This window comes from Ammospiza caudacuta, chromosome 16 (genome assembly GCF_027887145.1).
Source record: "Ammospiza caudacuta isolate bAmmCau1 chromosome 16, bAmmCau1.pri, whole genome shotgun sequence".
In the NCBI taxonomy this organism is placed as follows: Eukaryota; Metazoa; Chordata; class Aves; order Passeriformes; family Passerellidae; genus Ammospiza; species Ammospiza caudacuta.
This window is the reverse complement of record NC_080608.1, coordinates 12,565,810-12,592,733: the sequence shown is the minus strand read 5'-3', so window position 1 is coordinate 12,592,733 and position 26,924 is coordinate 12,565,810. Positions and strand designations below refer to the sequence as shown.

The window sequence follows — 26,924 nt, the reverse complement described above, 5'->3', positions numbered from 1 at the left end:
GCAGCCAAACGGCGGGCAGGAAAGCGCCACAAGCGGGACTGCAGCACGGCTCCACACTGACAAATTCCTGTGGATGTAATTACGAGGACACTCCGGCCAGCAGCGGAGATTAAACCCTGGGTTCTTGAGGGTCGTCGTGTCCCCCCACCCTCTCCCACCTCACCGCCAGCACCCTGATGGCAAACCTACACCAGCTGCGGCCGCCCCTGTCGCCAGCCTGATGTCCGGAGCGACATCCCGCTGAAGGGAGGGGTCCGTGCGGGCAGCCCCGGCCCCGAGCGGCGCTGCAGCGGCGGTGGCGGGGGCTCCGGCGGAGGAGGGCCGAGCCCAGGCGGGAGCGGCGCCGCTGTCCGCGGTGCTGAGCGGGCGCGCACCGGGCGCTGTCCGCGGTGCTGAGCCCGCCCGCCGCTGTCCGCGGTGCTGAGCCGGCCTGCCGCTGTCCGCGGTGCTGAGCCCGCCCGTGCCGGGGCTCCGCCGCTCTCCCCACCGCTTCTCCCCAAGTGCCCGGTTACTTTATTGGCCAACCCCACCGGCCCACCCTTCACGGAGTACAAAAAAAAAAAAAAAAAAAAAAAAAAAAAAAAAAAAGAGACAAGACAACAGTGAGAGCTGGAAAAATGTGCAACGTCAACGCGCTCGGAGTCTACGTGTGGGAGACGATCGTTTTCTTCAGGTAAGGCTCGGCTTTACGCGAGGAGCGCAGCCGGGCTGGGCACGGCACTCAGCCCAGCTCGGGGCACAGCCGAGGGCAGCACCCCTGCCCCCAGCTGCCCTCTGCCTCCCCTCGGTAACCCCCGGGCTCGCTGTCGCCCAGCCCCGGGCTCGGGACATTCAGCGGCTCGGGGAGTTACTCCGTTTAATTAGCACCGCAATCTCGCTAACCGCAGTGCTGAAAACATCGAGCCCCGCTGCTTGCAAAGTGACAGCTAGTGGCGGCTGGCAATGCTGCACTTGAATTTGCCCGGGTAAATATTCCCAACTCGCCCCCTCCCCATGCTCAGATTGCAGGTGAGTTCCGTGGGATGCTTCCACTGCCTGCCTCTGAGGGATCACCCTCTGTCCTTTGCTGGCTGTGTTTAAAATCGCCAAAAGCAAAGAATAATCTCCTTCCTTCCCAACTTATTTTTTTCTCTTTCATGCTGTTTTGACTATTCTATCTGTGCAGAATCTAAATAAAAGCCAAAGGGGGTGGGGGGAGCTTTTTCCAATTATGCCTATTATCCCCCAGCTGTATTTTGACTCTGGTTTAGATGTGTTCAGTTTCTCATTAAGGCTAAGACAGAAGGAACAGCTTTAGTCTTAAAGAATTACTTCTTGTCCATCTATCCTTGCAGTGCTTTAATTAAATAGAAAAAAAAATGGACAGTAGAAGCTTCTATATTTCAATGAAAAATGCAACCTGCTGTAGCAAGTGAGAAACACCAATATAGGCAATTGTAGAAAAAAAAAAAAAACCTGTTTCATGATCTAAACTTGCTCATCAGTCTCAGCCTTCCATTCAGTTGCATGGCTCTTACTTCTGTGTTCTGCCAAAGTCTCATCTTGTAGTTTAATGTGAAAACACAGGCATTATTTGCTTAAAATCACTGGCATAATACTTATTATTTTATGAATCACAGCACCAACCAGTACTAGCCAGACTTTGAGCTAGCATCCTCTTTCCTTTTGAACACAAAAGTCTTTCTAGATATAAAAACAATGGAACATCCCCACTTGTTCCTGTAATTCCACAGAAATTCAGAGACAGCAAGATTGTCTCATGAACTCAAAGCAGTAATTGTTTATGTTAGGTAAAACAAGAGTTCTAGAAATAACTAAAATCACCAATCTTTGAGAAGCAGTGCTCAATAACCAACACTTTAGAGCCATCCTTTCTCATCTTAGTCACAAGTGTATTGCAGCCCTGCAGGACACAGTGGGACAGGCTGACAGGGAGCAAATGAATGTGCAATAAACTCTTAGTTCAACACTGGGGAAGAGTGGGTTAAAAAACAAACAAAACAAACAAGACTAAGCAACACAAACACCAGAAAGCAAGAAGAAAATCGCATAACTGAAAAAAAAACAGTATTTCCAGGCTTGCATTTGCTATGTCCCTGGTACTGAAGCCTCTGAAGTGCCAGAACAGTGAAATTGATGCACACTTGTCCTGCAGATCCTGCTCACACTTGTGCTCCATCACACCACATGTGTAAGCACTGACAGGTCCCCAGCACATCCATCCCAGCCGTGAGAAATTCAAACCCCTGGTAAACCCGTCACTTCAGATTCCAATGCAAAGGTTCATAATGTTATAGACTATACATAGAGATATGTGGTATTACATCATATTGCATCCAAAAGGTATTTTTGTAACTTTAATTTCCTCAAAATCACCATTTAAGAATATTTGAAAATGCTTTAAGACAATTACAGGGAAAGGATGAAATCAGATTGGTTTCTATACTGCAATAATGTTTTAAATACATTAAAAAAAATACAAAAACAAAAAACTAATCAGTACTTCCTGCTCAGAACTGACTCTACGCAATGTTTTTCTTTTTTTCTCTCCTGCTTTGTGGTATGTGTTCAATTTATTACAGGCCAAAAATCTACCAGCCTCTCTAGTCCAGGAATAGCTTTGCTATTTCAGTTTCAGTAAGAGAAGTTTATTAATAAAGAGTCATTCATAAATTATGTGTGCCAATTACTCCTACTCAAACTCAGTCATACATGATGCTTAACAAACCCAAAGCTGATAATCCAATAATCCATAAGAGAAGTATGCATTAATTTAAATTACAAAGTGCACCACGCTTTATTGTCAGCCTGTCAAAGAGAATCCATTGTATGTTAGCATATATACCACACAAATATATATATCCAAAAAAAAGAAAAATAAAAAGAAAATCTAATGTTCCAAGGAAAATTATATAAAGCTAATATAGAAAAATAAGCCAATATAGAAAATAAGGCTAGATTTGTTGCTTAACAGAAATGTCCTCCACCAGCCATTTAAAAAACAAGACCCCATGGGAAAGAGTAACAGCTGGTGTGTGAATGCAAACATTATGGTACTGCCAATATAATATTTGTTTCTGTTCCAGTTGGGGTGTTTCAGAAGGAATTTGTGATATGTGGCTTATTCTGACATGCCTTTCTTTATGGAAGATCACTTCCCATCCTGCTACCTGCCTCCTCAGACTGCAGTCACTTAGCTGTGACTCAGGCTTTTCCTGGGAACCTGGGCAGGGATGGGAACTGGGCTGGGATGGGAGATTAAGACAGCTTGTTTGGCCAAGCTTTCCTTACAGGTATCTAGGTAAAGCAAAGTGCTAGTTCTTTAAAATAGATTGGACAGTTTGGGGCAAAATTGGACACAGGGATTTCCAGATGTCCTACTTATATCCATGGAGACATTTACAATCAATCATTCTCCCAAAGTCTAACTACACACCCTGAGTGTTCAGCTGTGAATTCCTTCATGCAGAACAAAATGCTCCCTTATCCTGGATTTTCTGTGGTACCATTGAATTTTCATAGCTGCAATGGTCCAGAAACACCACTGCATAAGCTAGAGGTAGGAATGCACCTTGTCAAAATTAGGAGAGAAAAGATGCCCTAGAACTGACCCCTTACCCAAATGGACACCGTCCTGTGAGGCTTCGAAAACCTCTGGGCCTGATTTTGGTCCTAATATCAGGAATCAACAGCACAACCTTCGTGACTCAAGATCAGGGTTGGCCCCTTCTGAACAACAATCTGTCAGCTTGCAGGAGTGATTCCAGGCAACTGCTCCAAGTGAGTCACAGGCTAAAATTTGCTGCCAGCCTCAGTCCCTACTGGATTGCTCCACCTGGCCTGTTTATATTCCCTCCTGTCATAACAGAGTTCTTCATTGCCAGTTGATAAACAATAAGAAAGTGCCACTGAGAACATGAAGCCTCAACTTTGCAGGGAGGAAAAAAAAAACCATGAACAAACCATCTCCTAAAACAGTCTTGGCAAGTAAAGGGGATGATTGGAGAGCTGCTGGCTTCATCTCCTTGAAAATACCAAGAATAAGAATAACCTGCACCATATCTCTTAGGTTCCTGCTATAGCTCTGCAGGGAGAGGTAACATTACACAGTGAAGATCCAGCCTGCGACTTCCAGAGCCACAAGATAAATGATGTAGCAGATGTTGTCAATAGTGACAGAATATTTTCCATTCTAACTAAAATCCACTAGAAGTTGTGCCTTATGACCTGTTGTGCCTCTGGAGTGTACCTCATCTCCATGAAATAAAAGTGATTTAGCAAGTCTTGGACCAGATGGTTCTAAGGATACTCTTTAGCTGCCTTGGTCTGCAACCTTTAATAGCCCCATTAGAGACCCTGCTAAAAGGGTTACAGAGCCAAGGTTTGAAAATGTGACCATGTAGACAATTCTAGAAATCTTTATAAATCATTCTGTAAAGAAAGATTAATTTGGCGTCATTGCAGTAAAAGCACAAAATGTCTGGGACCCTGCCTTCTGCAGGGACTTTGATCCATCCATCCTGACTCTTGCATTTAAGACAAATCAACATAAACTACATAAAACATTTTCTGACAGCCTAGTCTTAACCTTCTTCTTAGCCAGACAGCTGCCTGAAACAACTCCAGACCTGCTCTGTGGATGGTTCAGAGCAGAAGACAGGCTCCACCAATGTCTGTGGAAAAAAACCCATTCTTTCCCCCCCTACCTTAGGTTGGGTACAAAGAGAAGGAAAACCCTAAATAACCAACTTGTTTATCAAAACCATTACAAGGAATGTTGCCGTTTCACAATGGGCTAATAAAATACCCTTGGTGCCTGAGGCAGTGGTGCTGTGCAGATTTTAGGTAATGCAGCCTGGCTGTCCACCTTGGCTCACTCTGAACATTACCCCACACTGCAGCAAGTCCCACTGGCAGAACAGAGATTTACTGTTCAAATACCTGAGAGCTGCTGCTTCTGAAAAGAGATGGAGATTGGAGGGAATGGTCAGACTCTGCCATTACATGCAAAGGCACAACAGAGACTTCCTTCAAAAACAACAATGAAGGCATGGGAATTCTTATTCTCCTTCTCCCGTAAGAGGAGTTGGAGTCCCTTAGGTGTGAAGCAGGTCAGCAGCCCTGACTGAGTGTCCCAGATTTAACAGCACAAGAAAAGGCTCAGGAAGTTCACTCTGCTGCTGACCAAGTGATTCCAGCCAGAAAGGAAAGCTCTCATAAGCAACAGCACAGGGCATCTCCCCTGGTCCTGGGCAAACAACATCCCTTGTGGGCTGAAGAAATTCATCTCACCAAACCCTCATGAGCTGACCTGGATAGAAAAGGATCTCAACATCTGAATTAAGAAGTTAATCAATGTCCAAAATTAAATTACTTTATTATCCCAGCACTGAGCAGCAATCATTCATCTGCAATAGGAAAGCAGCAGATAGGCCTGGTTCTCATTTCATCCCAGCATGCAGCTTAAAAGGACTCTCCAAATTCCAGTGTCAAAACAAGGTGTCAGACCGCCTAATGAATAGAATTTCTATTTAGGTACTGATGAAAGACAAGAGTCTTATAAAAATAAATCATGTTTTAAAAATCACAGTAACTCACAGCATTTAATTATGTAAAATTACATCACCCATTCTCACTTGCTTATTTTCTATAACCTGGAGCTTTTCTGAGATCCCAAAGTGATCAATGCTAAGACAACAGATAGGCTGTTTACAAGTTATGACTTCCATCTGGTTTATTTGCCTGTATCAGCTCTCACTGTTGTGGCACATTAAATTAGGTTTTCACTATTTCCAGTAAATTACCCTTTTGCTCTCATTACCTGGCATGTTTCTACTGACCTTCATCTATCATCTAGGGCACAAATTATTGGGTTTTTCATGAACTACTGTTACACCTGTGCATCTCACATTCCAAGAGAAAGGTTTCATCATAAGATTTCAAAAGCTGAAAATGTCATTCCAGCACACCCTTCCCACCACAGTTTTATTCAATTTTTTGAGGGACAAAAAAAGTAATTCCAAGAACTTTTGATAACTTTAGTTTGGGGGAAAAAAACTGACAAAATGACAAAAACCCAAATCAAACCAACAACACACCAAAATCCAACATCAGCTTGGGATACATGAAACAAAAAGGAAGGAGGGAAAGAAGCAGGAATTCCTGCTGCAAGACACTGGAAGGATCAGCAGCACCATGCCCAGAAAACTCAACACCAGTCTGACTGCTGCCTTCCAGACCTACTTGCACAGCCCAGGAAAGGGCATTTTTGCATTGTATCAGCACAATAAACTATTGCTAATTCAACAGGTCAGTACCCTTTACAGAGACAAAAAATTCACCTATTTCTTTTCTCTCACCCTTTCCCCCAAGTATCCATACAATTTACATTTGTGTTTACAAAGGCAGACAGAACAGGAACCATTTCCCTCCAAAGGAGGTGGTTTGCATTGGGATTTCTTAGCCAAGATTGGTGCAAAATGTAACAGCTCCCTTCCCCTCTGGGGAAAGTGCTGATACAGTCCAGCTGATCTGGTGCTATCGATCCCATACACACCTCCAAGCTGCTCTTAAATCTCTCTGATGCTTCAAGAAACTAATGCACCAAAACTGAAAAAATCCAGAAATAGAATATTTGTCCTCCCCTCAGCAAGGCCAGAGCCCAGAGGGGGCCTGCAGAGAACAGAAATAGATGGAGGCAGGTGCACCCATTGTTCACAGGAGCTGAGCTTTGCCCACTGTGCAGACAATTAGTTCATCCATACAGTGATGCTGATTTGGGGACTGCACCACATCTGCCTGGTGCATGGGCACCATTGGCATCCTGTACATACATCTCTGCTGGGTATGAGTGCCAGCAAAAAGAGCAGCAGAAATCTTAATTTACCAAGCCTCACGAAATTAAGATTTTGAGAGAGAGGTCAAAACATAAGAAAATACTTCAGCGCCTCTGCTTTCCTTTTGATTTCTCCCTCTTTGCTCTTCCATTGAGGCTCACAGCCTGCTAGAAATAAAACAAAATAAAAGGAAAAAAAAAGGACAAAACACCCAAGTGCCTTAGGAGCCAGCCAGGGAAGCCTCTTGTGTTTATCAGTGCCTCACTGTGGGTGGGTGAAGAGGGAACAGAGCACCGGCGGCTGCCAGCCCCGGAGTGTCGCATGGCTGGAGCAGCAGGGCTTGCAGTGCCATCAATCAGCCCGGGCTGCCTTCAGAGCAGAGCTGCTGCCAGCAGCTCCCCAGCCCTGCCCGCGACCACTCGCCCAGAATGCAAATCCTGCACCCAGCCCCGGCAGGGCCGGAGCGAACACAAATCAATTAAACGGCAGCGCAAGGGGGATCAGGGCGGGATCAGTCGGGCTCAGCAGCAAAACGCAGCTGAGCTAGGAATGCTGCAGGAAATCCAAACAAAACCATGCTTTTCTCGCCTTTATGTGATTTCTTCCAATTTTGTTGGTTTTATTCTTTTGTTTCGGCTGATGCCTGTAAAAAGATGCATTGTGTAAAGCCTCGAGCAGAGACCCCTCCTCCTCTCTTTTATGGGGGAGTTACAAAACCTGAAAGCTTGCAAGGGCCAGCTCTTATCAGCACCCTTTAAAAAAGTCTTAATTCCAAATGTCCCTGCTGGTGGCTGTGCAATGTTGGTTCAGTCCCCCATTACAGCAGGATATGTTCACACAGGTATTATTACCTCAGTGAGGAGTGGAGAACCTCTGGCTTGCTGGGTGAGGGAACCTTTCCTTATAACAATTTTGTCCACAGCCTGTTTCCACAAAGTGACTTTCTGAGGGGTATGTTTACAATCCTGTCTGTTTGCTCCCCGTGCTTGCACCCTCTGGAAGCAATGCTGACCAGGGCAATAGTTGCTGGCACACCCACACAACAACACAGAATTCTTTCCTGCACCAGCTCTCCCAAGATCTCATTTACAACCCAAAATGCGTGTATCCCACCTCTCCTGCCACCCCACGGGCCTGGGAATTGTAAGCATTGTCCAGCTTCCAGTCCCATCCATCACACCCTGACACAGAGCTGCGGACTTTGAAATCATCTCCCAGCAGTGAGGCTGACAAAGCAGCAACCTCATCAAACACAACTTGCTCTCCTGCACCAGGGCTGAAAAAATGGAGTTTGGTTTGTTCAGTTCCCCAACCAAACAAAGAGTGAGGATGAGAAAATCCCTCCTGGGCAGGGGACCCAGGGCTTGGCCATTCCTTGCAGAAGTTACACTTCATTATTACTCATTAATAAACTGATGAATTACACCAGGAATCACAGATGGCACAGAGGGAACACTCAGGTCCAGCAGGGTATTTGTGTTGCAATTACAATGATCAATTCCATCAGAACATATCAACATGAGTGCTCTCATCACACAACTCATTTTACATAGCACAGACTTCATCAGAGAACCCCAGTTTTACCACAGGATCCCCAGTTTTGCAGGTAGGTTACATAGGTTAGCTCAGGAGACCTCTTGAAAGGATCCACAGCAAAAAGTTCAGATTCAGAAGATAAAATCCACCAGCACTCTGAACTACGTGTCATATCCCTTAAAAGAATTCTATTCATACCACTTCTGATTTCACAAAAAAAAAGTTACAATATCCTTACACCACCTTAACAAGCAGCATAAATCCTTAAAGCAAAACTAATTTTTAAAAAGCTGCTGTAGGGAGCTATTTGAACTGATGGGAGTGACTGCAGAGCTATAGATAGAAGAGCACCCACGACTTCTCGGAATTCTCTGACACTTGTCTGGTCTGTGATCTAAAACCCTCTGACGTCAATTGAGGTTCCCATTGCAGCTCTCCATCCAAACACCCAATCAGGAGCACATCAGCAAAGAGAATATTCTTACCTAGATGATGAAGTTTCACCTTGTTAAGACGTTTTCCCCCTTTATTTAGTGCCTTCAGGAGGGCTGTTTATGCGCGACTTTGAATATCTGACTTAGCCCTCCTGACTTTAAAAGGAATATGCAGTGTGTGTGTGAAGCTACAGACACATGCTTTTGTCTTTGCAAGGATGTCTTCCCCTTTGTTTTTCCACAAAAGACAAAAAGCAATTATAACTTTGTGGTTTTTGTAAGCCTCTCAGTATAGGCACAGGTGAGAGTCAGTGCTGGTGTTTGCTGGGTTTATCTCACAAGTGCTTAAAACCTGAGCTTTGACTTGTGCTTCTCTGTTGTTCGAACTGTTTTCAGACCTGTCTCAAAGGCTTAGGATCATACATCTCCAAAAAGTCACTGCATGGACTCCAAGAGCCATAGACGCTTCTGGAAGAGGGAATAGTTGAGAAAGTCACTAGAGATAATGCCTGTGGCTCAAAAATTAATTTAACAAACACTTTTTAGTATGCGATAAGCAAGAGTAACCTCACAGTCCTTGTGAGGAGCAGACTTAGCACAAAACTGAGCATTATTCCCATACAATTCATTGGTCTCCCTGTGTCATTCCCAACTATATACAACATGCAGATTTCTCCTCCCCCCAGCCAATTGTCTAGTCATTTATTATTTTCTTACTGCTCTGTCCAGGCAGCATCAGCAAATGTTCCAAGTGCTGGTGTCTTTCCATAGAGTTAATCAGTGTAATTGGGATGGTTTATAGCTCTGGACAGAGTGTTTTGCCATATGGCATAGGAGCCATGAGCTGCAGGAACGTGGCAGTGGAGCACAGACACCAGTCTGTGCTGCAGTCTGAAGAGATTTTTCTCACCCCAGTGAAGTTGTTACAGCTCTCCATGGATGGGAATGACCGCAGAGGGTTAATTCCCTGAGGTTCAGGAACAAGTGCCTCCCAGCTCCTCTCCTCAGGTACAGCCACAGGAGCCAGTGACAATAGGGGGGGTGAAGGACCTTTGAGAGTGTTTTGGGATCCTTTGGGTTAAAACTTTAACCGATTACATCCTGTGACTACTGCAATGCAGTTACTTCTGGTGCAAGAGCTAGAACCGGTTTAAAGAGCTCTCAGCAGCAGCGCACAGCCATCCAGGACAGAAACATTTAACAAGCCTACTCTTCCTTTCCTGTCCCCATCCTCCTTCCACTAATGGAGACAAATAATAGCTCATTGCCCATTTCTTTCTCCGAGTGAAATCTCTCCCCAGGTTCTCAATTTCCATATTTCCCCAGCCTCACTGTACACATCCACTCTCCCATCCTGTTCCTGTATTCAGGCCTGCTCCCTGCCTGAACACTCAACTGGATTAAGAAAACAACCATGTCCAAATTCCCTTCCCACCTGTGAGAATTAACTTTAAAATTGCCCCCTGAGTACACCCTCCACCAGGGGCTGTAAAACACCAGCAGCTGAGCACGACCAAGGGATTGAGATCACCACTGTGCAGGCAGCACATCTGTAACACTCTCAGCTCCTTCTACTCAGCACCAGGATAGGCCAAAAATTCAGTATTGGGACTCTCTTCTCCCACTCACCTCCACTATTCCATCTCCTTTCCACCTCTAATGCTGCGGGCCAGAAATTGGAACAAGGTGATGGAGAAAAACAGGCAGGCAATGAGTTTCATCCTATTTAATTGAATTGCATATCAATATTGATTGTGCTATTAATTTTGATAGTAAATCTAATCATTAAAATAAAAAGTCTGCTTGCAGTCTCTGCCAAGCCTTCCCAGCAAGCATCTGGCAGCATTCCCCTCTAGATAACATGTTGCTGTGCAGTCAGAAATAAATGTCCAGGTGCAGAGTTTAGGGCTGCCCCTCTTTCTTTTCAGGATGATCTGTCCTTCCTGCTGCAGAGGAGGAGAGAGAGACAGGCAGCTCCAGCATCCTCTGAGCTCTGCTGAGCTCCAGGATCTGCTCTGTGCCTGGGGAGGGTTCAGGAGGAGGAAGAAGAGGCTGCACTGTTAATCATGGCCAGCACAATGCTCTGATGTGCAGCTGCCCCTCTCAGAGCCTGCTGGAGTCAATAAAACAAAGCTGATGTGTTCTCCCACATCCCCCAGCCCCAGCCTGGCTTTGGAGGTAAGGGGGGAAGCAGTTATTCTGCACACCTCAGCCTGCCTCAGACCTGATGGGTATTTCCCTCCCCTGGGATATTTCTTAAAGAACACATCACATCTGAAGGACAAACGTGTGAAGCAGCTCACCTGAACGCAACTCCCAACACATCCCTGCCAAGGTTTCTGGCTTGCTGTGTTTCAAAAATAATAAAAACCCCAAACCAACCACTTCAGAAACCTCTGCTGAGCAGCACAGAACGAGGGTAGGGGTGAAGCATCTTCTATATCTCCCCAGCCTGCAGAGATCCCACTTCTCTGGAGCCACTGATGTGGCATCACTTTACCTTCACAGGAACCTGAGCCCTCCACACTTTGCAGAGAGATATTTCCTTTGCAAACACTTGTTTGGCAACAGTTTGTTTCTGCTGCCAGACATGATTTTTTTACACTCAGAATTAATGATTAACAATTAAATTATTTGACAAGGGAATTGAGGCCCTGTGCTAATTAAATTCCTTCATCACTCCTCTTTGAAAAGAAAAAAAAAAAGAGAAAAATTTATTTCTCAGTATCAGCATTCAGCCAGAACAGGGCATTTTGTCATGTTGGACTTAATTAGATGGACAACGATGGCCACAGCCAAAAAAGAGAATAAAAGGACAAAAATATTGCTCAAGGATCATGCAAATGGGAGGAGGAAGAGAAGGAAACAGCCAACTGGAGAGCCAGGAATCAAGTGAACAGACACATCCAGACTGCAGAAGAGCCACATTCTAAACCAAATAATTGTTTATAAGAATATATAATCTGTTTAGCTGAAACAAAATGATACAGACAGAGTAAACAGTGCCTGTATAGGCTGGGAAAAACCAGCAATAGGTGTCCTGCAAAGCTCTGTTTTAAGGGATTCAATCCTGCTCATCTCCACCACTCTCACATCCTGCTCCTGGCTGGAGCTCCCGGGGGCTTGCTGGTGCCTGCTTACACACCAGCATTAATATCACAAAAGATTATGCTAGTTCATCGACCCTTTGAAGAGATCCTTCCCATTGTAGCTGCTGTGATGATTGCCTGATGGCACTTTCTCAGCCAGATCCACTAGGGATTACAGCAGCATAAATAAGATAAGCCTCTGTCTGACTGCTATTAAAATGCTCAGCTCAGACAACTCTTACACCACTGCAAACTCCATCCTCGGTGGGTTTGTTACAGCCTTTGCCTCCCTTTGTTTATTCACAGAATAAATCTTCTCTCTGAGCAACACAACCCCCACTAAATTTCCAATTCTCTTCCAGTGCCAATAATTTTGGAATAATTCTCCAATTCCCTCTCTTTGTCTCTGTGAGCCAGGAGACAAACAGTCCTGTGGGACTTTTGAGGGTGTTCTGGAAGGACTGAGGGATGGAGAAAACCCCAGAAAGCTCCCAAGACAGCACATAAAGCACTAGCCCAGACAGACCTGGAAGACAGAGGAAGCTGACAGAAGTTTTGGGTGCTATCTGAGCTAAGCTGCCATTCCAAAGCTCAGCTGTCACAAGCAGAGTAAAGATTTTGGGGCTCTGTTAGACAGAACCCATCCACCTCAGCGGATCAGCCTCTGTAGCTCCCAGTGGTGCTTTCTGCCATTATTTCTAAGACAGAAAGTAGATTTAGCTACCTGCTTCTAGAAAAGCTGCTCCCTCTGCACTGCTTTCTTGTAAATCCAGGGGGAATCTCGTTTTAGGAAAGCATCTAGTAACCAAACAAACTGGGGGAACTCAGAACTCACCATTCCCAGGTAAAGAAACACAGCAGCCAGACAGATTTTAAACCATGCATCAAGCCACTGAAGCCTTGTGTGAGAGTTTCAGCACATCCCCAGGGGTGCTCCCAGGGAGAGGTGACAGGGATGGGCAGGAAGCTGCAGAAAACAGTGGGGCTTGTGAGAGGGTGGTCCTCTCCCAGAGCATTCTGAGCTTCAGTTATCCAAATATTTATTTCCATGTGGGAAGTGAGCCCATGAAATTAATTTATTTGCAGCTTTGATGCAGAAAGGATCAGAAAATGGCACCCAAGAAACACAGATTCACTCACTGGAAGTGGGGTGTATATATTGAGTAGAGACTTTCACACTGAATTTAGGGGAAAGATGAGCACTGATTTCTTTTCTTTTTTCTACCTCATTTTCAAAACAAATGCCAGGGGAATTGCAGTTTCTAATTATCTTTTTCCACTTAAAGATTATTAGATGCTTATTAGGTTTGTATTGCCTCTCCCCTCCCACACACATTTTCCATTTCCATATACTTCATCCAGTCTACAGTTAATGAGAAGGAATCAGTGTATTGCACTGTCTGGCATCTTGCTGAAATGGCAGAAGTCTTTGGTTACCAAGTCATTTGCTGCTTAATTGAAATCTTTTCTCTGGACTCATTGCCATGCAGACACTCCATTGGAATGCAGCAGTCAAGCCCAGTATTGATTGTCCTCCTACTCCCAGCTTTCTTCTGCGTTTGCAAATCAATTGCACCCTGTTGCTTTCCTTCTAAAAACAAATTAAATTAAAAACCATCACCCATTTCACAACCCCATTTACCCCTGAAACACATTGGTTCTGCTTTGCAGTATTTCCTTGGGGCAGAGATGGGGACAAGACAAGAAAGGGGACATGGTTGTAGCAAGAGCAAGATGCACACCTGGTCAGAGAGAAGGAAGTGCAGCAGCCTGTTCAGAAATGCTCCAGTGGGGGAGTGGATTGGGAGTACATAATGGAGTGAATAAAGTCCTAGTTTTAGGCTCTCACTGGAATTAATCTCCCCTCTTCACTGCAAATTAAAATGGTTTTAACAGTTAAAAACCCAGCAATCAGAGAACTCTGTTGCAACTTGCAAAAGGAGCCAGACTGCAGTTGTGAGTTTGCAGGACTGAAAACCAAGGCTTGGCAAACCATTGCTGCTGACACCAGAAAAGAAACTCAAAGCAATGCAGTTAACCAGATTCCTGATTTTGAAATTAGGCACCCAAGCACTGTAGAATCCCATCTGAATTTTTAAACTTCTGAGGAATCAAATTGTTCAAACGCTCTTATCAAGGCTTTGTCAAGATAATGTCATTCTTTGGGGTTTCAGCTCAAACTTGCATTGGAAGAGCCCATCTTTGGGAGCAGCATCACATTAATACCATGCATAGTTTCAGTCCCAAATTCTTCCCAAGAGATCTTGTGTCAGTACTTAGCACTAGAAACTTCCCAAGGTGAGGACTCTGGTGTCACTTGTGAGGACATGTGTAGCCAAATGACTTGTGCCTGTTGTAAACTCCCTTAGACTTCCCAGCTGCTCTGTCAGGGGCTCCTCATCATTCCCATAGCATTTATACTTTAAAAAAATCAGTTTTGCAGAGTGTAAAGCACTCAATTCCTTCTGAACAGCTTCCTTTGGCTCACTGTACATTTGCATTGCAATGCTGCCTGCAGGCTTTACTCAGCATCAGGCACCTGAACCCACAGGCTCATCCTAACCACGTTGCATAGGTGATTTATGGGGTTTTTTGGATCATCTAGGCAGTTTTACTCAACACTTTCAGCCTGGGAAGAGACTGACATCCAAATAGAAACCATAAAACCAGAGGGAAGGTACTGAATGGTGTCTGCTCCTGTCTAGGAAGTCAAACCTTCCTGCAAAGCTGAGAATGAGCAGCTAATACCAAGGGTTACTTGCTCCTCTGTAGATGGCAACAACAGATTTCCTAAGCCCAAATTATCACCCTGCAGATCTTGCAGACTCCCATGGAGTCAGAAGGCAAATTACCAACCATTGGTTTTTGTCTTCTACAGAAAGAGTGAAATCACAAATTTATCTGCCCCAGAGTACACACAGGTCCCAGAAAAATTCTATTTCCTTTCATCTTCAACCCAACATGAGAAAAAATTCAGGATCACACTCCAGACACTCCAGTTCTGTGTTGAGCTCAGACCCTGCATTGCAGGTACCAGTGGCAGAGACTGGGCTGATCAGCAGAACCACCCCTGTCCCCTCCAGCCCCACAGGCTCTGCATTAGCTGTGCCACCACAGGATGCTCATTTAAACCTCAAACTCCAGATTTCTCTGATCCTACTTGCCTTTTGGAAAATCATACTGCCAGAGTACTGCATATGCTCCCTGCTATTTGCCCTGTAATTAAGCAGTAATTGCTGCCCAAGGCTAATCTCAGAGTGTATTTTACCTGTGGAGCTCAGCGCCAGAGTTCACATTTGTAATTTAGTGGCACACCAAGGAGCTGTACCTAAACTCACAAAAGGATTTTCACTGCTCATCATCTCTCTTCTACTTTGGTGGCAGCTGGGATTCTGTATTTGGAGATGTTTGGGCTGGGCAAACAAATTAGCTGAGACCAGCCTCATTAGGAATTCACATGGGTACCCATCCTGCCTCAGCAGGAATAAGATGCTGACTGCTCTGTTTCTGGACCCCAAGCCCTCCCCAATATGGGATACACGCTGAAATCTCCTCTTTATCTCTACTTGCACAGCCTGGCAGCCTCCAAGGAAGCTGAAGCAGCAGCTCGATCTGCCCCCAAACCCATGTCTCCTTCTGACTTCTTGGACAAGCTGATGGGGAGAACTTCAGGATACGATGCCAGGATCAGACCAAATTTTAAAGGTATGAAAAAAAAAAACAGCTTTTTCTCATTTTGGGACTGAAAACTGCATCCAACCCTCATTAATATCTTCCTAATGCTGTATGAAATATGAATATTTATGTTCTTACCAAGTATGTATTATAAGGCTATTTGGTACATGGATCCCTGTAGATTTCTGGAAAGACATCAACAAATGTCTGCTCAGAGTGGAAACAACCTTGTAAGAACTTCATATACTGTAAATATAGGACCCCCCAATCCCTGCTTGGATCAGGGAATCTCAGTGCATCAATCTCAATACAGAGATCAAGGATCCTGTCAAACCAAGCAGTGACTGGAGCTGAACTTCTTTAGAGGTAAAGATAAAATGCCCAACTTTGCTTTCCCCTGGAGTCACTGCCCACAGCACCCACCAATGGCAGGCAATGCTCCCCCCTTGGAGCCACTGCAGCCTCTCCCATCAGCTCCAGAGAAACCCCACAAGATGCCAGGGCAGCCCAAACCCACCCCTGTCCCCACATTAAAGGGGATTTTCAGCCCAGCACTGCTCTGTGCTCCCCACCCACATTTCCAGCCTGCCCCATATTCCATGGCAGCCAAGCAGCACTGATTAATCAAGCCCTGGCAGAGGCAACAGAACATCTTTTCTCCTCAAAACACCTCTTCTAGCAAGTGTGGGGTTTCTGGATGGCTTTTTCTAGCTGGTATGTCCCTGCACATGGTAGAGAGGATGGAGCTGGAGGGGCTTTAAGGGCTCTTCCAATTCAAACCAGTCTATGTTTTTTGTTTTCCTTTCTTTTTAACTGAGCTCGCTTTCCCAGGGGCTCCTTAGCCCCAGATCACACCCAGAGATAAAGCAGGACCTGCTCCTGTCAGCCACTGCCCATCTCCAAAGCTCATTTTAGTCACTTCTTTTGTTTCCTGCAACCAGTTCCCTCTCCCCTGGAGGCACTGGCAGGGCTGACAGGATTCCCAGGACCCATTAATCACTGGTGACACCACCTGGCACCCAGCTTTGAGCAATAAACTCTGTGCTGGGCTTTTAAACCCAAAGAAAGATGGGAACCTTGTGTCCCAGTAACCAACCAGGCAGCAGAGGACACTGCTGTTCTTATCCAAATGACAAGGAGCTAAAATACCACCCTGTAAACCTGCCTACCTCTAAATTATGCACACACACAAATTAAACTTTAATATTTAATGAAATGTATACATTCACTTCCTGCTGAAGGCAGCTGTATTGTATTTTTATTTGAGATAATTTAATTTCAGTTTTATTCCAATGAACTACACCTTCCCCTCAGGGTAGTTTTGCTGGCTTAGCCTCCCACACATAAATCAGGCTCCAATTTATATGGGAGGCATAGGAGGTGTTTTACAGAGCTTGGGGTTGTAGCTCTCAAAGCACATCATTTAAATTAACTGCAGTAACTCATAAGGACATTTTAATTGCTTAGATCTAAATGAAAATAATGCTGAAGATCCATATCAGATTGATTTTTGGGGAGGGGAAGATTAACAAAAAGAAGATTGCAGGTTTTCTGTAAATGCTGTAAAGTCTGGACTTAGCTGTGGATTCACATTCTGAGAACAAATAAGCAGTATTTGGGTTTTCAGGTGGAGGATGAAGTCAGGAGCTCCAGCAGGGACAGAGAGGAGCCTGGCAGGGACCTCTAACCCAGGCTGTGCCCTCATCCCCACTGCTGGAAAACTCCATTCCTCCACAGCTGCATCCCTGCAGAGAGGAGGAATATTTCAGTGGCAGGCAGGGAATTTTCTAGAGCCTCTCACAAGCTAAAAGATCCCCAAAATCACCAAATCCTGCAGGGAGCTCATGGCTCACCTTGGACATCCTGAGAAGAGCTCAGTGCCTCAAGAAGAGCTGGGCTGCCCCAAAAAGCCTTCACATGCACCCACCCCACCCTCAGCTTCATGTCAGCACTGGATCAGGAGCAGGGGGACCAAAATATCCCAGACCTGTCAGAGTCAGGAGCATGTGCACTCATCCAGGGATCAGCTCAGTGTTCTCCTTGTACTGTGCCCTTTGGGAGGGGAATCACCTGCTCAAGGACCTTTTATGTGGTTTGTGAATGAGTCCAGAGCAGAAAAACATCACCCCTGAGCTCAACAGAAGGGATGAAACAAGTACTAAAGTAATAATTGTGTGCTTTCAGCATATGGATAAACTTCTGGATAAGAGGGGTTGGCGAAAGTAGGGGAAAAAAACATTTAATTGTGTCTGATTGCTCAAGCCATGCCAGTGTTTAACAGCCTGGAGAAAGCTGCACAGACTGAGCAGTGTGAGATGCTGCTGAGCTGGCAGTGCCTGTCTGGGGGCTGGCTGGGCACAGCCTGCTCACATTGCCTGGGACTCACACCAAGAAAACCCCAGCAGAGAGCATCACTGCAGGGAACAGGCACAAACTTTCAGAGGAGGCCAAGGCAGGAGAGGAGAAAACAAAGCTCCAAATGTTCCTCAGCAATCAAGAAAATGTATTAATTTCCACACATTTGCAGTGAATAGAGGCACCAGGCTCTCATTAAAGCCATTCCTCCCCCCAGTATTTCATGCTGCAGCAACTGCCAGACTGCAGATGTGACCTTAACAGGAACATCACTCCCCCAGCAGGCTGAGCCACCAGGCAATGCAGACACCATCCCTGATTCCATAAAAAACGGGGGAATAATCTGAAAATCCACACTCTCTACTGGCACAGATCTTATCTGCCCAGAAGCATCTGTCAGAGGGATGATATGGGATTAACTCCAGTGTAAAAGGGGACCTTGGTCCCTGGGGCTGTGCCTCTGCTCTCTGCCTTTCCCCACCACATCCTGGGCAGTGCCCACAGCAGCCTTTGGCTCCACAGCTCCCAGAGCAGAGGCCCCTTTTGCTTCAACCCTCTACAAAAAATAATTTCATTATGTGTGAGATATCATTATGTGTGAATTATCCAAGTCACAGGTTTGCCAGGCTCCAGGTATGCCCTGGCTCCAAAATATTCCCCAGCATTTTGCTTTGTGTTGAACTGCAGCTCTCAGCATCTCCCTCTGTGTAAGTGCAGCATTTCCACCTCAGATTTCCCAGGCAATGCTATGAAACATTTCCAGCCACTCCTTTGGGCATCAGTACTACACAAACAGACTGACTCCCATGGCCTCAAACCACAATATTTTCATCCCTTAGCCCCCACCCCTTTCTTTTTGTGACCACTTGACCTCTCCAGTACAAGCAGGGTAAGCACAGTTTTGGTCTGAAAGCAAATCCAGCCCAGATACCAGGATTACCTCCTGCCCAAACACGACAGCCAGAGAATTCCTGCTGGCAGAGCCCTGAATGCTCCTACCCAGCTGAGAGGCCTGGATCAGGATCACCACCTGGGGTTTGGGGTTTATGGGCAGTTCTGCTTGGGAACACCAACAGCAACACAAGAAACAGGTACTGGAGCAGCTGAAAAGGAGATCTCAGGACACTGGAAAGGCCTTTGGGATTTGTAACCTGGGTTTTACCCTGCTGAGCAGCCTGTCCCTCCCTGCTGTTCGAGGGTGCAGAGGGTCACCATCATCATGTGGGGTATTGCTGCTTTGCCAGCCTGATCCCTACAGCCCACCCTGTTGCACTGGCTTTGAGGGAAGCACATAATCCTAGTTCAGGAACAGTGATTATTTCATAAGTATAGATCTAAATAAAAGTGAATTATCTCTCAGCTCCTTTCTGGGATACTTTGCTATCACATTCAAGGTGAAATTACCACTCATATAGCCAGGTCAAGACACCTAGAAACTGTCCTGGCTGGCTCTGATCCATTCCTGTTCATCTGAGCAGAGATCTGTAAACACTGCCAAAGAGGGGAACAGAGGCAGAGCCTGAGCCCAGCCTGGTGTCAAATGGGCATCAGAGCCCACACTGGGTCACCCAGGCCTTCCTCCCCTGCTCATCCATTCCCACAGCAGGTTTTAACTGCAGACTGGAAATCCTTTGTTCCACAAGCTCTGAGCTGCTGTTCAATCTGTGTTTGTCATGCAGGCCCTCCAGTGAACGTCAGCTGCAACATTTTCATCAACAGCTTTGGTTCGATTGCAGAAACAACCATGGTAAGTAAAAATCACAGCACAGCTGCTCAGCTGCTGCCTCTGCCTCACTGCACTCCCAGGAAATGCAGCATCACCCTCCTCCTCCTCAGAGGGACCATGGAAAAACACCCAGTGCTCCCAAGCTTGCTCAAAGTTTGAGTAAATTAATGGTCAACAAGACTCATTTCATGTAGCTGAAGATCAGAGTCTCCATCTGCATTTTATAAAAACACCCCATGAGCAAAGGACAAGGGTCAGAAAGGAAAACAAATAATCTTTTTCTGAAGGTTTGCCTGAGGCTCCAAGCTCAGCCACAGTTACAGATACTTTGTGTTTAAGTGGGCATAAATCCAAAATTAATCTGGAATCAAAGAGAAGGGAAATCAGCTGAACTCAAATTCAGCTTGCACCAGGATTTCAGATTCCCAAAGACTAAAAGAATTATTAAAGGTTACAATGATTGTTTTCTTGGAGACATTTATGGTAGACAATGATGTTTAGTAGAAAATCAAAACCAATATTTCTGAGTTAAGGCTCACTTCATACAAAATTAGTGAGCATGGCTAAAGGCTGTATCTAATTGGCAAGGCACTAGGAGCAGAGGATCACTAGAACAGGAGATAATTGCTCCATCTGAAAACTATTAGAGATTGGTTGTGACATAACCAGTGAACAGCAAAGGAAAACTCTGGAGGTACTGTGCCTTACTGCGGCGCTAATTAAAGATAATCCAGAAATATGGTGTTTAATTACCCTCTGGTAATTCTTTTTCTAGAAAAATGCTGAATGAAGAATGCCAAGCTCCAGCTTCAGGCATTCTGTGCATTCAGGCAGGAAGTTTTAGGCTTTGCATAGAGATCACACCCCTTGAATTGAACAAATTACTTGGCATGCACAGACTGTCAAAGGAGAGCCACAGCTCAGGTTTTGAGTCTCTTCTGACACTGCATCATTCTGCTGGAAATATTTGGGTTGGGATGGTTCAGTTGTGTTAGTGGAGGAGAAAACAAAAGCTGTTATTCTGTCCAAGCACGAGGAAATAGATTTCCTACCTGACTGCAGAATTTGTCAGGGCTCACAGGTGGGGAGCGTAGTGTGGATTCATTTGTATAGAAAGGAAAAGAGGAAGAGCTGCCACTGAAATGCACATCTGTTCCTAATTTACTCTTTATTGGTTACCTCCTTTGGCCTTACAGGCAATAAATGCTGTTCCTGCACACCAACCCAGAGTGCAAGGGAGCAGGACAAGCCCACGAAGGACCTGTGCAATGCTCAGAGCACATTCCACTGAAGCATTTTTCAGTGCATCTGTCCCACACTGAGAGATGCACTGGAGCAGCCAAAGATGCCACATGATCCCTGTGAGCAGGATGCTCCATAAAATTAGCACAGACTGGCACAAGGGAGACGCAGTTCACCTCCAAGACACGCTGCAGGGACTCACTATCATCTCCAGATGCCACTCATTTCATAGGCAATCTTCCATGGAAAAAAAAATCCCCATGGGAGCCCGAGAACACCCTGTGGGCACATTGCCTTGTCTGGAAATATCCAAAGCAGCTCTGACAAGGCAGCCCAGATGTCAGGCTGACACAGCAGCACAGCCTGAGCTAATGCTCTCGTGTGGGAGCAGCAGCTCTGCTTGTAAACACCAACAGCAACACAAGGAACACAGGTACTGGAGCAGCTGAAAAGGAGATCTCAGCAAGCTGGAGAGGTCCTGGGGATTTGGAACCTGGGGTTTGCTCTGCAGAGCTGCCAGTCCCTCCCTGCTGTCTGAGGGTGCAGCAGGACAAACAGGCAGGGTCAGCTCCCCAGCAGCTCCTGGGAATAACAGACTGTCCTGTCTTGAAACCATTTTGAATTCAAACAAGTGGTCAAACATCAGAGGAAGGGGGGGCGGCTTGAAAATGGAGAGGGGCAAATCAGTGTTTTACCAGAAAGAAAGCCACAGCCTATCACTGACCCCTGGGACTGATGATGGCAAAACTCCCCCAGCTGCTTCACTGGCCAAAAGGAGGCAGAAAATTATGTTTTAAACACCCATCATTAGGTACTTTAAGCCTGGTCAGGTTCAGGTCTGAGTGCTCCATCACCTTATATTTCATTATTATTACACTATTACCTGCAGGAGAAATCACAAGTTCTATGGGTACCCCACACGTACTTAGAGAAGGCTTTAAAATATCTCCATAGTGGGCTGATACTTCCTATAGAATATACCACTGCTCCCTTCTAAGTTCACATTGCCTGAATATCACAAATCAGTGTAGACCATGAGCTCACCACACAGTGGATTAGAGACATTAGAGAGTGCTCACTTATGGCTTGAGGCCTCATGGGAGGTAGAGGAAGAGGAGAAAATACAGAAAAATAGAAAAAAAACAGGTATTTTATGTAGACAGCTGGGACTACAAACCCCAGAAGGAAAGAAAATGAGCTGCAGCCAAGAGAAGGACAAACTGCCCAGAGTGGGCAGAAAGCTGCTGCCTGCCCCACAAAGGCTCAAAATGAACAAGGCAATAAATGGAGATCTGAAAACTGCTGCAGGGTTAGGGGGAATTTAACAAAAATTAAGAGGCAAAGTCATCCACCAAATCGCATTCCTAAGGCACAGCTGATTTAGAGCAAGGGAAGTGAAGTAACTCCTTTAAGCATCCTGCAGAGCTGGAGACCCAACATAAAAACCCCTAGAGTGGTGCACATAATTGATGGGACGTTTATGTTGGATTGCAGCTCAGAGCTGGTACCCAGCCCCACTTGCCTGGAGCTCTGGGGACAAGGAGGGGTTACACTGGGAACACATCCCCGGTTGTGCTCCAGAGGGAGGGAGAGTTCTAATCCCAACAGCCAGACCCTCCTGTCCCAAAGCATCGCTGCAGCTGTGCATCCAACAGAGGGGACTCCCAAGGACAAGTGCAAGGTGCAGCCACTCTCTGCAATTATTATAATTATATAACAACAAACAACTCCTAAACACAAGCTCTTAAATCCCTTTTTGCTGTTCAAAAGCATAAACAACTCCCCGGCCATACCAGACTATGAAACCTATAGCAAATGGAGAAATCCCTCATTCCAAATAAACAGAAGTGAAGCACCTTGGGAACAGGTCTTGGGTTTTAAGTGAATAAACTGCACCATCTTTGGCTTTTCTTTGAGGCATGAGGCAACTGATGGGATTATCTGAGCATTTCATTAACAAATTCCCTGCTATAACAGCACACTTGGAATTAAGTGATGCCCTTGCTCACTCTTCCAGTGGAAGCTGCAGTTTTGTGGCCTTCCACTGGCTTTTTATACATTTTTATATCATCACTTAGCAATGCTAGCAGCTGGACTCAGGATGAGCTTTCCTAGACTCTCCTTTTAAAAAGGACCCACACATAGCAAAGAGACCAAAAAAGAAAGAAAAATCACAGAAGAGCCAGCACAGCCTCCCTCAGACACAGTGTAAATATGCAAATTCATTTTTGCTGCTTTCATGCCATAGTTATCTCATCTGAAAAGAGCAAAGCAAATGTGACCTTCCAGCCAGCTGCAGCACAGCCACAACTGAGCTCCCAGCATCTCCTGGGGACAGGAGGAGCTGGAGGCTGCAACTGTCCAAATGCTAAATGCTTGCTCAGAGACATCTGCACATGAGATTCCCAACAAGAAAACAAAGCAAAGCAGACCAAGAAATTCAATCAAGACTCACAAACCCCAGTACAGCAGAGATTCTGATGAAGAACTTGGGTCCCACATTTAATACTGGTCCCACTCACTCCAAAATCAGCAAAATATATGAGTTTCAATGCACAAAGACCATAGCAAAAGTTAGGTTTTGAGCAAAACGTCCTGCAGTCAGTCATTCTTAAACCCAACCATCAGTCCCACAGAGATGATAAGCACCTAACAAGCCACAAAACACAAAATGAAAAGGTTTTCACAGCTACTCACAGTCTGCTGCCATCTCAGTGTTTAGACCTGCAGTGTTCCAGCTGTCCATGATTGGAGTTTGTCTGTGCACTAATGGAGAAAGGAGGGGGAAAAGAAAAAAACAAAAAGAAGCCATGAAATAGGACTGTGCAATTCAAATACAAGGACACAAAACTTCCTCAAGCTGAAAAACAAAACTTCAGTACTAAATACCTACATTTGCAATCCTGGACGTTGGTTACAGCTCATATCCCAGCAGTTCTGCTGGCTCAGAGAGACATAATCCCCACTTTTTGGAGGAAGACACAGAAAAACCTTCCTTGTGTAGGTTCCAGCATAAAAATGCCCACACTTATTGAGCACCAGGGTACTGCTCCCACCCCTCCCCAGGTGCCTGCCCTTCCCTGGTACAGACTCCTCCTCCCTTACCCAGGTGTGGCTTCACACTGGTTTCAAATTGGCTGCTTGGCTATTAAACCTTCCTAGGGCTGCTTCTTGGTGTTCTTGCAGTCTGTTGTAGTGCTCCTTGACAAGGCAGGCTGCTTTCAAAGGGTTTGTTCATTCCCATTCTAGAGAATTAACTCAATGCTAACAAAGCCCCTCATGCTCTGGTGGGGTCCCAGAATCCCCTTCTGAAGGAGATCAGTCTCTACCCTGATTTTTCTACCAGCAAAATGTAAATTTATCAAAGGGGAAATCTCTCCCCAGAACTGTTCAGTGCAGAGGCTGCTCTGACAGGGCCCCTGAGTCAGGAGGGAAAACCAAAGGAGTGTTCTGAGGGGCTCCATCCCTCCTGCCCAGCTCTGCCTGCAGCCTCCTCTGCTTTCAGCAGAGATGTCAAGGCCCTGGGATCTGGCAAGGGAAGGTCTCAAACGATCTTCTGTTTCCTTGTCTCCTTGCGAGGTCACCAAGCAGAATTTCATTTCAGCATTATCAAATTGAACTACTCTGATCACTCCAGTTATTCTCTTCCTGCCTTGTGTCATTTCCCTCTTGGGAGTGAAATGCCTTTGTGCCAAATTGCAAAGCTCCTGAATGCCTTCCCTGCACAGAGCTGCTGCTCCCCTCTCCCCAGCCAGCCAGAGGAGCAGGCTGCACAAGATAATCAATGCCTGGATGTGATGGGCACACAAATGAGCAATGTGAGGGATAAGAAGGATATGGAGAAAGAAATTTTTACTTCTATTTTTTTTGCCAAGTTTGCAGCCCCAGTCAAACATCTTTCTTTGCTTGAAAGTTCACATCAGAAATTGGCCAGTGCTGTCTATCACTTAGGAATAACTGTGAACTTGTTAGAGATGCTAATTAAGATGTCCTATACAGCATGCAGGAGAAATGCTGTGTCTCTCCAGGTAGCCAAGGAATGAGTGTTGCTTGGCTCATCACCCCTCAGCCTGACTGCAATGCTGAGGACAGACAGAGGATGCTCAGCTGGTGCAGAGCACTGTAACCCTTCTGTTAGCCTGTGTCACAGCACAGACATGCCCTGACTGCTCTCCATGCCTCCTGCTGGCTCCCCAGGCAGTGCCATGTCCAGTTTGCAGTCACAGAGCTTGGTTTTACAGCAATGTTCAAATGAGGCTCGACACAAGGAACCTAAAAGGCTGCTCAGAGCCTTCAACGCTGCAGTGCAATGACATGAGGGCAAAGACATCTGGGAGAAAACCACGCTCTCAGTGAGCAGCCCAGGACTGTGGAGTAAACTCCCTGAGTAGGAAGATCTGCATAAATGCACACACAGATAAAATATTCATGCCCTGAAATGGCAAAGCCAGAGAATTACATTCAGTGCATGTTTCGTGTTTCTTCGTCCTTGCCCTTTTTATATCACAACGTAAATGCCTTGTTTTCTGTATTCCAAAACAAAAAATACCCACAGCCAACACTTGTCTCCAAAGGAGGAACACAAAGTAAAACAATGCAGAGTTACTCCCCACACTGCTGCACATCCCTGGGGTGGACATGGTGCAGTTTCTCCCTCCACACATTCACAAGGTGCCCCTGCACTGTTCCCAGCAGGACCTGAGGACAGGACACTGTCACTCTAGAGGTGAATTAGGAGGGGCCTTCTCACACCCACCCACTGTGAGAGTTAATTTTCATTTGGCCCACAACTGTTTAATTAAAGTGGCTCCTCATGGTTACAAAGACTGTGGATATCATTCTGCCTGTGGTCTGTTGCTGTGGTGGCAGCACAAACCACCCAGCACTTTCTGTCTCACCCTTTCCTATTCTTTTAGCAAGTTTTGGAGCTGAAGCAGGGAATTTGCTCCATCAACAAAGCTTACCCGCAGTAACTCAGGCTGTCAGAGAGAATTTGGCTCCATTCCCTCCCCCTTTCTACCTCTCCATCAGGCTGAGCACACTTCTGGGCAGCTACCACTGAAGTTTCTTCCAAACATGAGTTTAATTTGTGTTGTACATGACAGAAGTCCCAAACTGGAGCTGACCTGCTAGCATCCAGCTTATTTGTAGCTGAATAAGCAAAACAACCTTTTGCTTTCTACCTATTAGGTCAGTGACATTGATTTCCCCTGACTGTAATGGCTGCAGATCTTGATGCACAGAAAAGAGAGAATTGAAAATATACAGGTAGCTCTGGAAGCTTCTGCCTGCTGTGGAAAGTGGGAATTCATGGCTCCTTTCCTTCTCCAGGCTTGTGCTGAGACCCTGGTCCCCAGCTGTCCCCAGCTATTCACATTTCCTCCAGACACATTATCCAGGGTCGACAGAGATGAATAATTAAGTCAGAAGGATGCACTAGGACTCGTGAAGGTGACACTTGGAATATCAGCAGAAGGGAAGAGTGTTGCAACTCTTTTTTGTGTTCAGAGGTCTGCTCCTTTTAGCGTCAAGTCCCTGGTTCATTTGCTGTTGTCACAATCATTAATGTCATTAGCAGCTCCTGTGCTCTGAGGGTGCAAATGGCACCAAGTGGCCTGAAACAGACTCCAGACCATGTGCTTGGCTAGAAGTGCCTTGTCCAAAACACAGAGCACCCCACACAATCCTCTTATGGGAATAAACCACATGGGACTCCATTTTCTTCCTGTGGAAAAAGGCTATTCTTTATTGAATAACTCCTTTTTGTACAGTTTTGCAGACAGTGTGGAACTCCAATTGGTCAGGAGCTTTCTTGCCAATTACTTTTATTGGTTAGTAACAAGTTGTTATCCTGTATTGATTGGTCACTCAAACTCAGTGTGCACATGCAGGGAAAGTTGTTCATAAGAGATAGTTTTCATTTTTCTATCTAAAGGTGTACAAACAGTTTATACAGGTTGTTTTTACCCAGGAATAGATTATGTTAACAAACTGCTCCCAGGATTGCTTTCACATGAGAACTTGCAAAGTG

General features: G+C 45.6%; 1 protein-coding gene and 1 long non-coding RNA gene across 3 annotated transcripts in view; one reads left to right on the top strand and one right to left on the bottom strand.

Moving 5' to 3' along the window:
• Window positions 1-617: 617 nt before the first annotated feature.
• GLRA1 (glycine receptor alpha 1) overlaps window positions 618-26,924 on the top strand; it is a 37,026-nt gene continuing 10,719 nt past the window's right edge. The window contains exons 1-3 of one of the 2 annotated variants that reach the window (XM_058815277.1): window positions 618-673; window positions 15,470-15,600; window positions 19,605-19,672. In XM_058815277.1, the coding sequence (XP_058671260.1) occupies window positions 618-673; window positions 15,470-15,600; window positions 19,605-19,672 (255 nt within the window). Of the gene's footprint in view, window positions 674-15,469; window positions 15,601-19,604; window positions 19,673-26,924 lie in introns of those variants that run through there. The other variant, XM_058815278.1, reaches the window with a different exon arrangement.
• Window positions 16,875-23,885, bottom strand: LOC131564722 (uncharacterized). The gene is made up of 3 exons (XR_009275404.1): window positions 23,787-23,885; window positions 23,591-23,659; window positions 16,875-17,315 (listed from the first exon to the last, which is right to left on the bottom strand). It is a non-coding gene; the product is annotated as an uncharacterized LOC131564722 (long non-coding RNA).